This window comes from Salmo trutta, chromosome 36, assembly GCF_901001165.1.
Source record: "Salmo trutta chromosome 36, fSalTru1.1, whole genome shotgun sequence".
In the NCBI taxonomy this organism is placed as follows: Eukaryota; Metazoa; Chordata; class Actinopteri; order Salmoniformes; family Salmonidae; genus Salmo; species Salmo trutta.
The window spans coordinates 27,729,346-27,742,550 of record NC_042992.1 but is presented as its reverse complement, the minus strand read 5'-3'; the positions used below and the strand labels follow the sequence as shown (position 1 = coordinate 27,742,550).

At 43.7% G+C, this 13,205-nt stretch overlaps 1 protein-coding gene across 1 annotated transcript in view; it reads right to left on the bottom strand.

Moving 5' to 3' along the window:
- LOC115175768 (protein Jumonji) overlaps nt 1-13,205 on the bottom strand; it is a 92,648-nt gene that overhangs the window by 32,182 nt on the left and 47,261 nt on the right. The window contains exon 3 of the mRNA XM_029735251.1: nt 11,458-11,578. Coding sequence (XP_029591111.1) covers nt 11,458-11,578 — 121 coding nt within the window. The remainder of the gene's footprint in view (nt 1-11,457; nt 11,579-13,205) is intronic.

Sequence of the window (13,205 nt, the reverse complement as noted above, 5' to 3'; positions counted from 1 at the left end):
CTGATAACAAGCACAAAGGAGGCGTCAAATTGCCAACAGACGTTCATGGCCAGATCTCTCTTTTTCTCTGTCTATCCATCTCCCTCTCTGAGATGCACAGGGCCTTTCAGATCTCTTTTTCTGCTCGGTCTCCGTCTCTTCTTTCTTCTGATTCCACAGGGGGAGCAGGCTGACAGGATGGAATACTAATAGCAGCTTGTCTGGTGGACCTGGTCAGACCTCTTCATCTCTTATCTCACACACGCAGCCATTTCATTTCACAATCATTTCATCATCTCTTTGTCTCAGGGATGTTTGATGCCAGATACACGCCTGTCTTACAATAAACAGAAAAAGACAACGCCACGGTCATACTGCCTCCCCGGATACCGCCACGCTGTTTGAAATAATCTCCCATTCAATCGGATGCTTGTTAGGACATTTTCAACCCTGCTAGTTGGGTTGACAGGCACAGACAGCATCACTAATCAATTGAGACCACAGCCGCTTGCTCCAGTCAGATTGTGACTACCCGGGTGATTGTCTCATCGCGCTACATGTAGGGGAATGCTTCATGATATCTTACAGTGATTTCTTCATGTATTAACATTTTTAAATATGGCAAATCATGCCCTGAAACACCCAAAATGCATTTTGTTTCCATCAAGCCCCCGGAACCTACAGCGTTCCAATTGCACTTGAATCACGAAGCAATACACAGCCTATAACCCCAACCAAATACTAAATTACTCCCTCACTAACTGTAAGCACCAGCTGTCAGAGTAGCTCACGGATCACTGCACCTGTGCATAGCCCATCTGTAAGTAGCCCATCCAACTACCTCATCCCCATACTGTTATTCATTTTGCTCCTTTGCACCCCAGTATCTCTAATTGCACACTCATCTTCTGCACATCTATCACTCCAGTGTTTAATTGCTATATTGTAATTATTTTGTCACTATGGCCTATTTATTGCCTTACTTCCCTTATCCTACCTCATTTGCACACACAGTATATAGACTTTTTCTATTGTGTTATTGACTGTACGTTTGTTTATTCCATGTGTAACTCTGTTGTTGTTTATGTCGCACTGCTTTGCTTTATCTTGGCCAGGTCGCAGTTGTAAATGAGAACTTGTTCTCAACTAGCCTACCTGGTTAAATAAAAAAGGTGATATAAAAAAATATAAAATACCTTGAACAAGAAGCTGTGACAAGATTGCATCGACACACACACGGTTCAGTGACGGAATAATCTGGCCGGTTCCTGAGAGAAGCCATTGTTCAAGAAGGATTCTGTATTTGATGAGCAGGTGCATCAGTATGATAACCAATCTGTTGTCATGCTTTAGATCAGCCAGTGAAGAGGGGGGGGGGGAAAGGTTCCATTTCTGCTCCCCCTGGAAGGACCACTGGCTGCCGCAGGTCACACCTGAACAGGACTTTGGTGATAGGTGTCAGACGGCTGGTTTCGCCAGCCCATCATTATGTTGTGGATGGAACTCTCTGTTTCATGCATTAGTTAATGCATGATGCATTAGTTACAGTGGCTCCCTGACACTACAGCTCATTTAAGGGAGAACCAACACTACGTCTCCCAGAGTGCAGTTCCAACACTACAACTTACTTCGGGTAGAACCATCACAACAACTCCCTTAGAACATGGATGAGGTGTATTTAATGACTGCCTCCCAGACAGTAACAGGATAAAAACATGTTTTTCAATAAGCCCCTTCAGAAATAGCATCCTTCTCCTTTCATGGGAATAGAACCAGAGATAAATAGGAGCCATTTAACTGGACAGGGTTGTAAAAGGTAGGGTCAGTTAGTTTTACTGGTCCAACTTACGTTTCTATGAGAACTACAATGGTTAAAGATGGGCCAGTAAAACTATGAGAAGTGCCATGCCTCTAACATCCTGTCTAGACAGACCTGAGCCCCAATGAGCACTGTGGCTGAACCACAAGACTAACCTTTCCCCAGGAGGACAAAGTACAGACCATCTACAGTTAGAATGTCATGGCACCAAGTACCCACAATGCCCCAAGTGTCATGGCACAAAGTACCCACAATGCCAGATGGACACAAACAGCAGACACAAACAGCAGACACAAAGCCTCTCGAAACCAGAGCCTCTCTGCAGAAAGGTCTCGCTGACTCACAAACTTCTTGACACTGTCACTTAAGAGCTGCTTATTGAGGTGCTTTCGTATTTACCCCGTACTCCTTCTATAGGTGTCTAAAGGCACGCCATGTTCTGAAGTTCAGCAAGGCTGTTCATTACCACCACGCACCATTTAATCCTGACTCAGACTAGCTGCCTTGGCAATGCGCCCAAGGGAGGGAGAACGCGGAGACAGCAGAGCACCTGCAGTGGAGGCGCATGCATACAGAGGGGGAGGAAGGATTACTGCAAGATGTCCCCTTCATCCAAGCCTAATCTTCCTCATCTTCCTCTTCCTCCCACTCCTCGCTCTTCAAAGCTGCCGTTCCTCTGATGTTACATGTGTCTCTACTCTGTATCATTGATTAGCTGTCAGACAGAGGGTTCCCCAGAGCCGGTCACGGCAACACTGCCTGGGTTCCCCAGAGCCGGTCACGGCAACACTGCCTGGGTTCCCGTGGATAAATGAGGTTCTAAACCGCTCCAGATGGTCCTAATAAACTCTAGCAGCTGGAGAGGAGACAAGACTGTACTGTCAGACACTGCAGCGCTCAGCAGCTGGAGAGGAGACAAGACGGTACTGTCAGACACTGGAGCGCTCAGCAGCTGGAGAGGAGACAAGACTGTACTGTCAGACACTGCAGCGTTCAGCAGCTGGAGAGGAGACGGTACTGTCAGACACTGCAGCGCTCAGCAGCTGGAGAGGAGACAAGACGGTACTGTCAGACACTGGAGCGCTCAGCAGCTGGAGAGGAGACAAGACGGTACTGTCAGACACTGCAGCGCTCAGCAGCTGGAGAGGAGACAAGACGGTACTGTCAGACACACATGCAGGAGAGACCGAGAGAGAGAGAGGGGGATACCTAGTCAGTTGCACAACTGAATGCATTCAACTGTAACGTGTCTCCCGCATTTAACCCAACCCCTCAATCAGAGAGAGGTGCAGGGGGCTGCCTTAAACCGACATCCCGGGGAGGAGTTGTTGTTCGGGGGTTAACTGCCTTGCTCAAGGGCAGAACAGCATATTCGAACCAGCGACGTTTTGCTTACTGGCCCAATGCTCTTAACCACTAGGCTCCTGCCGCCCCAGAAAGACAGAGTAAAGCCAAGGCAGGTCAGCAATATTCAGTTAAGCTGCAGTAAAATGGTTCCTGCGCCCTTGTTTAAAAGTATTGATTGACATCACACTAACACAGTCATGAGAGGAGTATGTAGCTGATTAACCCCACGGGCTTTAGTATCCAGGTGAAACTACAGCCACAAGCTTTGTGGCTAACATCTCTCCTCACAGCAGCACCATTCCACTGGAACATCAGCACCACGATCATGGCTGTCAATACAAACATTAAGCAGGGAGGACCCAAATGACTGGGATTCTAAAGCAGGGTTAGTGTAAACCACACTCAGGGATAGAGCCACTCAGGGATAGAGCCACCACGGCTAATGTGTTTATTGCTTTTCTGCCTGAGTGTTGAGCACCTGGAGGAGAGATGGCCTTGGATGCAGCTGACTGACCTGGTGACCCCCGGGTCTTGAAGTCTAAATCTCTTGAATTTCATCTAAGGGTCCATTAAATTATTCTAAGGTGCAATCGTTGTAACTACAGCATTGTGTGGAATGTGCCGATGCTGAATAACCTTGATAGTCCTGCTTGATGCAGGTCCATGCTGTCTGGTGGTGTTTAGTCTATTCACAAGTTCGGATTTAGACTCCTGTTAGGCTTTGACACTGACGCTCCATATTAAAACACGAGCGCTCTATTCAGACAACTCTATTGAGATGTGTGCTGCGTTCAGCTTTCTGGACACAATGGCTCTGGTAGTCATAGACAGGCTAAATACTGCGAGAATATCAACGAGTTTGAGACCTCAGCATTGAACTGTATCTAAAGGGAATATAAAAGATACCCAGGGATTTAAAGAGATGGATGTGGGAGTTAAAACGTAATCTCCACAATAGATCAACCTACATTGGCCTAAATAAACATGATATGGCTACAGGGCACATATGTCTAGTATTATGAATGTACCTTATAAACAAATTCCTTTAGAAAACACTGATAAATTGACCGATATTTTAAACAAGATGAAAGCACACCAGTGGTGAACACATTTCTCTTATGATGTGAAACAGGGAGTGTTGGCGAACATTCCAATGCAAGTCATCAGACTAACAAATGTATTGGCCCAGGGTTGTGTGATGTGTACACACGGTTGTGTGATGTGTACACAAGGCTTAAATGACTCCTACACGATGATCTTCACACCTAATCCACTTTGCACATAATTTCCTTAAAAGCAACCTAAGCCTACGTGCTGCATAATGCATGAACTGTGGGAAGAGGAGAGGCTCAAACCTGTCCTGTGTGCACTATTGCACTTTAGTATACTACCATTTTACTGTGTCCACTATTGTTCATTAGTATACTACCACGTACTGTGTCCACCATTGTTCATTAGTATACTACCATTTTACTGTGTCCACTATTGTTCATTAGTATACTACCATTTTACTGTGTCCACTATTGTTCATTAGTATACTACCATTTTACTGTGTCCACTATTGTTCATTAGTATACTACCACGTACTGTGTCCACTATTGTTCATTAGTATACTACCATTTTACTGTGTCCACCATTGTTCATTAGTATACTACCATTTTACTGTGTCCACTATTGTTCATTAGTATACTACCATGTACTGTGTCCACCATTGTTCATTAGTATACTACCATTTTACTGTGTCCACTATTGTTCATTAGTATACTACCATTTTACTGTGTCCACTATTGTTCATTAGTATACTACCATTTTACTGTGTCCACTATTGTTCATTAGTATACTACCACGTACTGTGTCCACTATTGTTCATTAGTATACTACCATTTTACTGTGTCCACTATTGTTCATTAGTATACTACCATTTTACTGTGTCCACTATTGTTCATTAGTATACTACCACATTACTGTGTCCACCACTGTTCATTAGTATACTACCAGTGTACTGGGACCATTCTCTATGCTTAGAGCAGTGAGCTGATGAACTGTCTATTAAGTCGGAGCTGGACAACGTCACCTTATCTCCTCAGCTCAGTGGGTCGACCGCTTTAAGGACTGACCCTAGCCTCTGACCTCTAACCCCTGAGCTTGGCGGCCATCTTAAATCAAGCTAAGCCAGGTCAATATTCAGGCTCAGAGAAAGGCTGTGTTGCGGTTATCACCAATGACATCACTTTAAAATCAGGACCAGGTCAGAAGACACCCATGACATTATCCATGACATCACATGTGCTCTGATTGGTTCTGGAACATGGACAATGCCACCCAGTCCAAATCTGATCATGATAGAACAAACATCTTCTCTTCAGCACTGCTGTATAGTTTGTTGCGATGGTGCAGTTTTATTCCTTTGATACGCCTACTGTCTTCAGTGAATACATGCAGCTTGCAGAGAATAGAGAAACGAACAAATAATGTGCATGGCAAAGCCTTGCTCCATCTCAGATCTCACCTACTGTGTTCACTAGGGGGTGGCAGGGTATACAATATCACAATGTGCGATAACACACTCCTCTGCAGACAGTATTATGATCGAGTTTATTCAGACCGCTCTGTGAGAGTATGTAGTTGGTTATTAATATCCCTGCCATCTTTATAGAGGCTTGGTAAAGCGGTTTAGAGAGCAGGAGAAAGAGCGAGAGAGGAGTTAAGAGGAATTATAAAATGAGTCTCAGTGACAAGAGGTTGTTGACTTGGAAACCAAACGTGAATAATAACTTAAATGGGAGAGAGAAATAACAAAAAACACTGGAACACACATGCACTGTGAGTAACAACAGTAAGAGCAGTAACAGTGCAGGGTAATTGAAGATGGTTCAGCCAATCCTCTGTGACTTAGTGTGATACGTTTTTTTGTGCCTGGCCCTCTTATGCTACAGTAGCTAGCTACACAGGGTTAGATATACTGCCTGCCAGATCCATTGGAAATACTGACAGTTTAAACTGCCCTGAGTCATTACAACACTATAGTAGGCAGGACACAGCCCGTGATTCGTCAAGAGATGTTCTATATAGCTAAACACTTCACATGTAAATAGTACTATCGATGAGTTGTAAATCCACAACAGTACTATTATGGGTTGCTTTTAAAATGGTGGGATTCCTTAGAGGGAGTGCAACATATAATCATTCACATACAGCACCGCTGATTATACACTGAACAAAAACATAAGAGCAACGTGTAAAGTGTTGGACCCCTGTTTCATGAGGTGAAATAAAAGACCACTCAATAAAAGCTCTGACGAAGGCCGTGAGGCCGATACGTAAGCTTATTAAATATCAGTGATACTATCAAGAGCAGTGTGCGGTTTCCTTTTTCCTTCATCATGAGGTGAAATAAAAGACCACAAAAATGTTGCACATATACAAAAAAATGATTTCAGACTGTGCACAAATGTGTTTACATCCCTCTTAGTGAGCATTTCTCCTTTGCCAAGATAATCCATCCACCTGACACCTGTGGCATATCAATAAGCTAATTATTAAACAGCATGATCACTACACAGGTGCACCTTGCGCTGGGGACAATAAAAGGCCACTAAAATGTGCAGTTATCACAACACAATGCCACAGATGTCAAGTTGAGGGAGCATGCAATTGGCATGCTTACTGCAGGAATGTCCACCAGAGCTGTTGCAAGAGAATTTTGTTAATTTCTCTACCATAAGCCACAATGTCGTTTTAGAGAATTTAGCAGTACCTCGAACCGGCCTAACAACCGCAGATCACGTGTCTCAACGCCAGCCCAGGACCTTCACATCCGGCTTCTTCACGTGCTGGATCGTCAGACCAATGACCCCGACAGCTGATGTCTACACAAACTGTTAGAATCCTTCTCAGGGAAGCGCATCTGCATGCTCGTCATCCTCACCAGGGTCTTGACCTGACTGCAGTTTGGCGTTGTAAATGCTCACCTTCAATGGCCATTGGCATGCTGGCGAAATGTGCTCTTCACAGATAAATCCGAGTTTCTGTATACTCAGACATGTCACCCATTGAGCATGTTTGGGATGCTCTGGATTGACGTGTACAACAGTGTTCCAGATCCCGCCAATATCCAGCAATTTCGCCCAAGCATTGAAGAGGAATGGGACAACATTCCACAATCAACAGCCTGATCAAGAAGTGTCGCGCTGCATGAGGCAAATGGTGATCACACCAGATACTGACTGTTTCTGATCCACACTCCTATTTTTTTAAAGGAATCCATGACCAACAGATGCTGATCTGTATTCCAGGTCATGTAAAATCCATAGACTAGGGCCTAGTGCATTCATTTCAATTGACTGATTAATTTCCTTATATGGACTGTAATGCAGTAAATTCTTTGAAATTGTTGCATGTTGCGTTTATATTTATTTAAGTGTATATCACTGATATACAGTGCCTTCAGAAGGCATTCACACCCTTTGACTTTTTCACATTTTGTTGAGTTAAAGCCTGAATTCAAAATGGATACAATTGAAATTGTCACTGGCCTACACACACACACACACACACACACACACACATACATACATACATACATACACACACACACACAATACCCCATAATGTCAAAGTGAAATTATGGTTTTAGACATTTTTACAAATTAATACAAAAAGCTAAAATGTCCTGAGTCAATAAGTATTCAAACCCTTTGTTATGGCAACCCTAAATAAATTCAGGCGTAAGTATTTTGCTTAACAAATCACATAAAATAGTGTTTTACATGATTTTAATGACTACCTCATCTCTGTACCCCACACATACAATTGTCTGTAAGGTCCCTCAGTCGAGCAGTGAATTTCAAACACAGACATTGAATTTCTCTTTGAGCATGGTAAAGTTATTGACTACAATTTTGATGGTGTATCAACACACCCAGTCACTACAAAGATATAGGCGTCCGTCCTAACTCAGTTGCCGGAGAGGAAGGAAACCACTCAGGGATTTCACCACGAGGCCAATGGTGGCTTTAAAACAGTTTGAGTTTAATGGCTGTGATAGGAGAAAACTGAGGATGGACGCTGATGCTCCAGATACTCAACTAGTCTAAAGAAGGCCAGTTGTATTGCTTCTTTAAATCAGCACAACAGTTTTCAGCTGCGCTAACATAATTTCAAAAAAGGTTTTCTAATCATCAATTAGCCTTTTAAAATTCTACACTTGGATAAGCTAACACAGCGTGCCATTGAAACACAGGAGTGATGGTTGCTGATAATGGGCCTCTGTACGCCTATGTAGATATTCCATCAAATAAAAATCTGCCGTTTCCAGCTACACTAGTCATTTACAACATTAAAACTTCAGGATCGATAGGTCCCCCATGGGACGGTTGAGCTAACGTAGGCTAATGCGATTAGCATGCAGTTGTAAGTAACAACATTTCCCAAGACAGACATATCTGATATTGGCAGAACGCTTAAATTCTTGTTAATCTAACTGCACAGTCCAATTTACTGTAGCGATTACAGTGAAATAATCCCATGCTATTGTTTGAAGAGTGCACAGTTTTAAACTTGGGCAGTCTTGATACAACATTTTGAAAATAAATGCAATAGTTCATTGGATCAGTCTAAAGCTTTGCTCATACTGCTGCCATCTAGTGGCCAAAATCTAAATTGCACCTGGGCTGGAATAATACATTATGGCCTTTCTCTTGCATTTCAAAGATGGTACAACTTTTTTTTTAAGTCGGTTCTCTCTTTGTATTATGTTTCACCAGAGCTAATGTGTTATATTCTCCTGCATTCATTTCACATTTCCACAAACTTCAAAGTGTTTCCTTTCAAACGATATCAAGAATATGCATATCCTTGCTTCAGGGCCTGAGCTACAGGCAGTTAGATTTGGGAATGTCATTTTAGGTGAAAATTTGAAAAAAGGCACGGATCCTTATTAATGTCTACACTGTATTTCTGATCAATGGTATTTTAAAATGGACTTTCAAAAATGTATTTAAAAAAAATGACATTTCTAAGTGACCTCAAACATTTTAGTGTATGTAAATGAGATATGCTTTTCATTTTCGATAAACGTGCTCAAATTTCTAAAAACATGTTTTCACTTTGTCATTGCGGGGTATTGTGTGTAGATGGGTGAGAAGACCGAAAAGAAGCGCATTATTAACTTAGCATTCATTAAAACAAACAAGCAGCTCAATGAGCTCTACTTGGCTTCTGCTACTGAGGAGAACTGGCCTCAATAAAATCACCATAAGATGTGGAGCTTTCCAACTATGGTCACCATGGCTAAACCCTGTGTTTCCTACTTCAGCCTGGGTAGTGTGGCTGGGAACTGAAGAGAAGGGGAAGAGGGAAGCACATCTTCAGTACTTGGCAGGGAGGGGAGGTCCCGGTGCCTGATCTTCCATCTCAGTGTCCTGCGAAGACAAACATCACCCAGATCCCAAAAGCCTCCCTGGGACCCACCTCCCCTCAGACACACAGGGACCCTCCCCCTTCCCCCCAGGACGCTGCAGCCAAAACCATGCACCTGCGCCTCCCTCCTCCCTCTTGTTATTGCATTGCCAGGTGTGAAAGGTCCTGGCAGCTCCTCAGTCAGCCAACATGTTATAGACTGGCGTGGGCTGCAGATGCCAGGGCCAAGAAGTCGTCCTCCACACACAATACACACCAAAAGGCCTGAGCCATTGCCAAGCACTCTGTGAGCCGGCTGCTCATTAAGAGAGGGAGAGCCTGCTTTTATTTCCTGCATGAGAACTAATGAAAAGCACCCTAGTGAACACAGGCCTGTTGTTGACACTACGCCCGTCTACTTCTCTCCTCCATCTGTCCATCTTGCTCTCCTTTTCAGGTTTGCCAGGCCTCAATGACCAGGTCTGCTGGACTATTCAATAACAGGTACAGCAAGATACCACATGTGCGCGCACACACACACACACACACACACACACACACACACACACACGGGTGAAAATAGGACAGGTGACACAGTGGCAGAGGAAACATGCAATGGCTGGCTACACAGACGAGGGTCTCATAGTGAGAGAGATTACAGAGCCGATCTATGTGCTATGGCTTCTGCAATACAGCATATGTAAATGAATTATTAGCATTTAATGTAGCTGGGAGTGTGTGTGTAGCAATGCATTTAATCCACAGTGACTGGTCTGTTACAGGCCGAGGACCTGCCGTTTGAGAGCGAAGCCCTCCTAGTCGTTCACACCACCCCACCACCCCTGTTCTGCCCAGTCTCCTTCCTGAGGACCAGTCTTCCTGGGGACCAGTCTCCTGTATCTGCCCTTCCTGGGGACCAGTCTCCTGTATCTGCATCTTATTAACTGAACAAACACTTCCCAGGTGACAGTCAGCCAAGAGGTACAGAGCACCACGTCAGAGGGGAACCCTACAAGGAACGACCAGGCCAACATGTTCAATCTGGGCACAATATTTCACTCATATACTATATAGACGGTTTTCAGAGTCTTCACCTTAACTTTATCCAATCTCCACACCCACCAAGCAGACAGTCCTCTCTCTTTATACTAGATCTAAAGAACCCATTAGAGTTCAATCACTTGAATCTCAAAGGGAGAATAAAAGGTATAAGAAGCACATGTACCAATTTTCAATTTCCAAATAACTGTCTTATTCTACTTCCCATGAGAATGAGCCTGAGGGGAGAAACGGAGTGAGAGAAGCTCTTGTGAAGCGGCGTCTCCCAAGGCCATTACAGATTACAAAATCACTAGTACAAATTACATGGCAACAAGCTAAATTGTTGTATTTGAATGCATTAACTTTCCTAAATTATTAATTGGAAATGCTCAACACATCTCTTAACTCCCTAATTAAAAACATTCCGCCTTTTAAGAATGAACGCTGGTTAAAGAGCTCCCATTCTTCAGAATCAAACTCGTCTTTACCCTTCACTGTCATGTCCCATTACTGAGAAGAGAATACAGCAGGAATGAAGTGAATTAATAAAAGACGGCAGAGGCTTTCATCCATTTACCAGCAAAATTGTTCATTTTTGCTTTGATAATTCTCGCTCCCACACACACACACACACACACACACACACACACACACAACCCCATCATGACAAAACAGAGCACTGAATTAACAAATGCTGACATCACCTGGTTCAAAACACCTGACACCTTGGCTGTACTGCAGGCCATGAAAAAAAGCACTATAGAGATCCCCCTGATGATCACTACCTTCACTCGGTCTTGGTCAAAGCTGCTGCTGAGCAGAGAGCGCGCAGAGAGAACGATCTCTCCAGAGTATAGGTTAACACCACTCACCTCTTCTTGGCAGGACCATCCTCAGAGTACTCGCTGCTGCCGTCGGTGCTCTGGAACCGCAACCCGTCAGCCTTGTGGCCCTTCTGCCCCAAGCCGTTGAGCTGGCCGCGGGCATGGGAACCTACAGAGACAAGAGGACAGGGGTTAGAGACCATGTCGTGTACTGCTAGGACAGGTTGAATGGAGAGAAACACGGTGAACAAAGTAAGAGGGCTGATGTGTGTTTGGAGCGCGTGGGCTGAACAAAGTGAACAAGTCAGGACTCCGGAGAAAGGAGCAGAGCTCAAAAAGACATTCAAGTCAAATGAATGAGCACATAATTGAGGAGTAGCCAAGGCAGAAAAGCTAAGTGAAACCCTCTTGATCAAATGAAACAGAATTCACTGCAATGACACAAACAAGACAGTATTAATGATGGCAAATAAGAAAACAGATGAATTATAATCCACAAAATCTTTGTAGGTAGTACAAAGTGTCCACTACCTGGTACTGGAATTTGTAGTTGACACATTACCCTCCTATCACATTCCTTAGGACTGACGCCTTAAATCATGTGCCAACCCCAAACCACAACCCTAACCCCTAACAGCAGGTGTCAAAGGAAAATAAATTAGAATGGTAATAATGACATAGTAGCGAACGGTTGAGTTGAGCTGTGGCTTCCTCTGAAAACTTGTTTGGCGCTCATGCAGCTGGTAGTTAAAGTCTGTACAGAGTGCAGGTCACTACCTGACAGCAGGAGGCCAGTCATAGACCCTGTCATGGCTGTAAACTGCTCCTAACATGATCTGGTAGTAGGAGTCAGACCATAGAGGTGCTCAGGGAAATGACTGGTTTAGGTTTGGTGTGTGTGTATACAGTTGAAGTCGTAAGTTTATGTAAACAAGTTTTAATGACTCCAACCTAAGCGTTTCAACCACTCCACAAATTTCTTGTTAACAAACTGTAGTTTTGGCAAGTCGGTTAGGACATCTACCTTGTGCATGACAAGTAATTTTTACAACAATTGTTTACAGACAGATTATTTCACTTATCACACTACATCACAATTCCAGTGGGTCAGAAGTTTACATACACTAAGTTGACTGTGCCTTTAAACAGCTTGGAAAATTCCAGAAAATTATGTCATGGCTTTAGAAGCTTCTGATAGGCTACTTGACATCATTTGAGTCAATTGGAGGTATACCTATGGATGTATTCAAGACCTACCTTCAAACTCAGTGCCTCTTTTTGACATTATGGGAAAATCAAAAGAAATCAGGCAAGACCTCAGAAGAAAAAAAATTGTAGACCTCCACATGTCTGGTTCATCCTTGGGAGCAATTTCCAAACGCCTGAAGGTACCACATTCATCTGTACAAACAATAGTACGCAAGTATAAAAACCATGGGACCACGCAGCCGTCATACCGCTCAGGAAGGAGACGCGTTCTGTCTCCTAGAGATGAACGTACTTCGGTGCAAAAAGTGCAAATCAATCCCAGAACAACAGCAAAGGACCTTGTGAAGATGCTGGAGGAAACAGGTACAAAAGTATCTATATCCACAGTAAACTAGTCCTATATCGACCTAACCTGAAAGGCCGCTCAGCAAGGAAGAAGCCACTGCTCCAAAACCGTCATAAAAAAGCCAGACTAAGGTTTGCCACTGCACATATGGACAAAGATCGTACTTTTTGGAGAAATGTCCTCTGGTCTGATGAAACAAAAATAGAACTGTTTGGCCATAATGACCATTGTTATGTTTGGA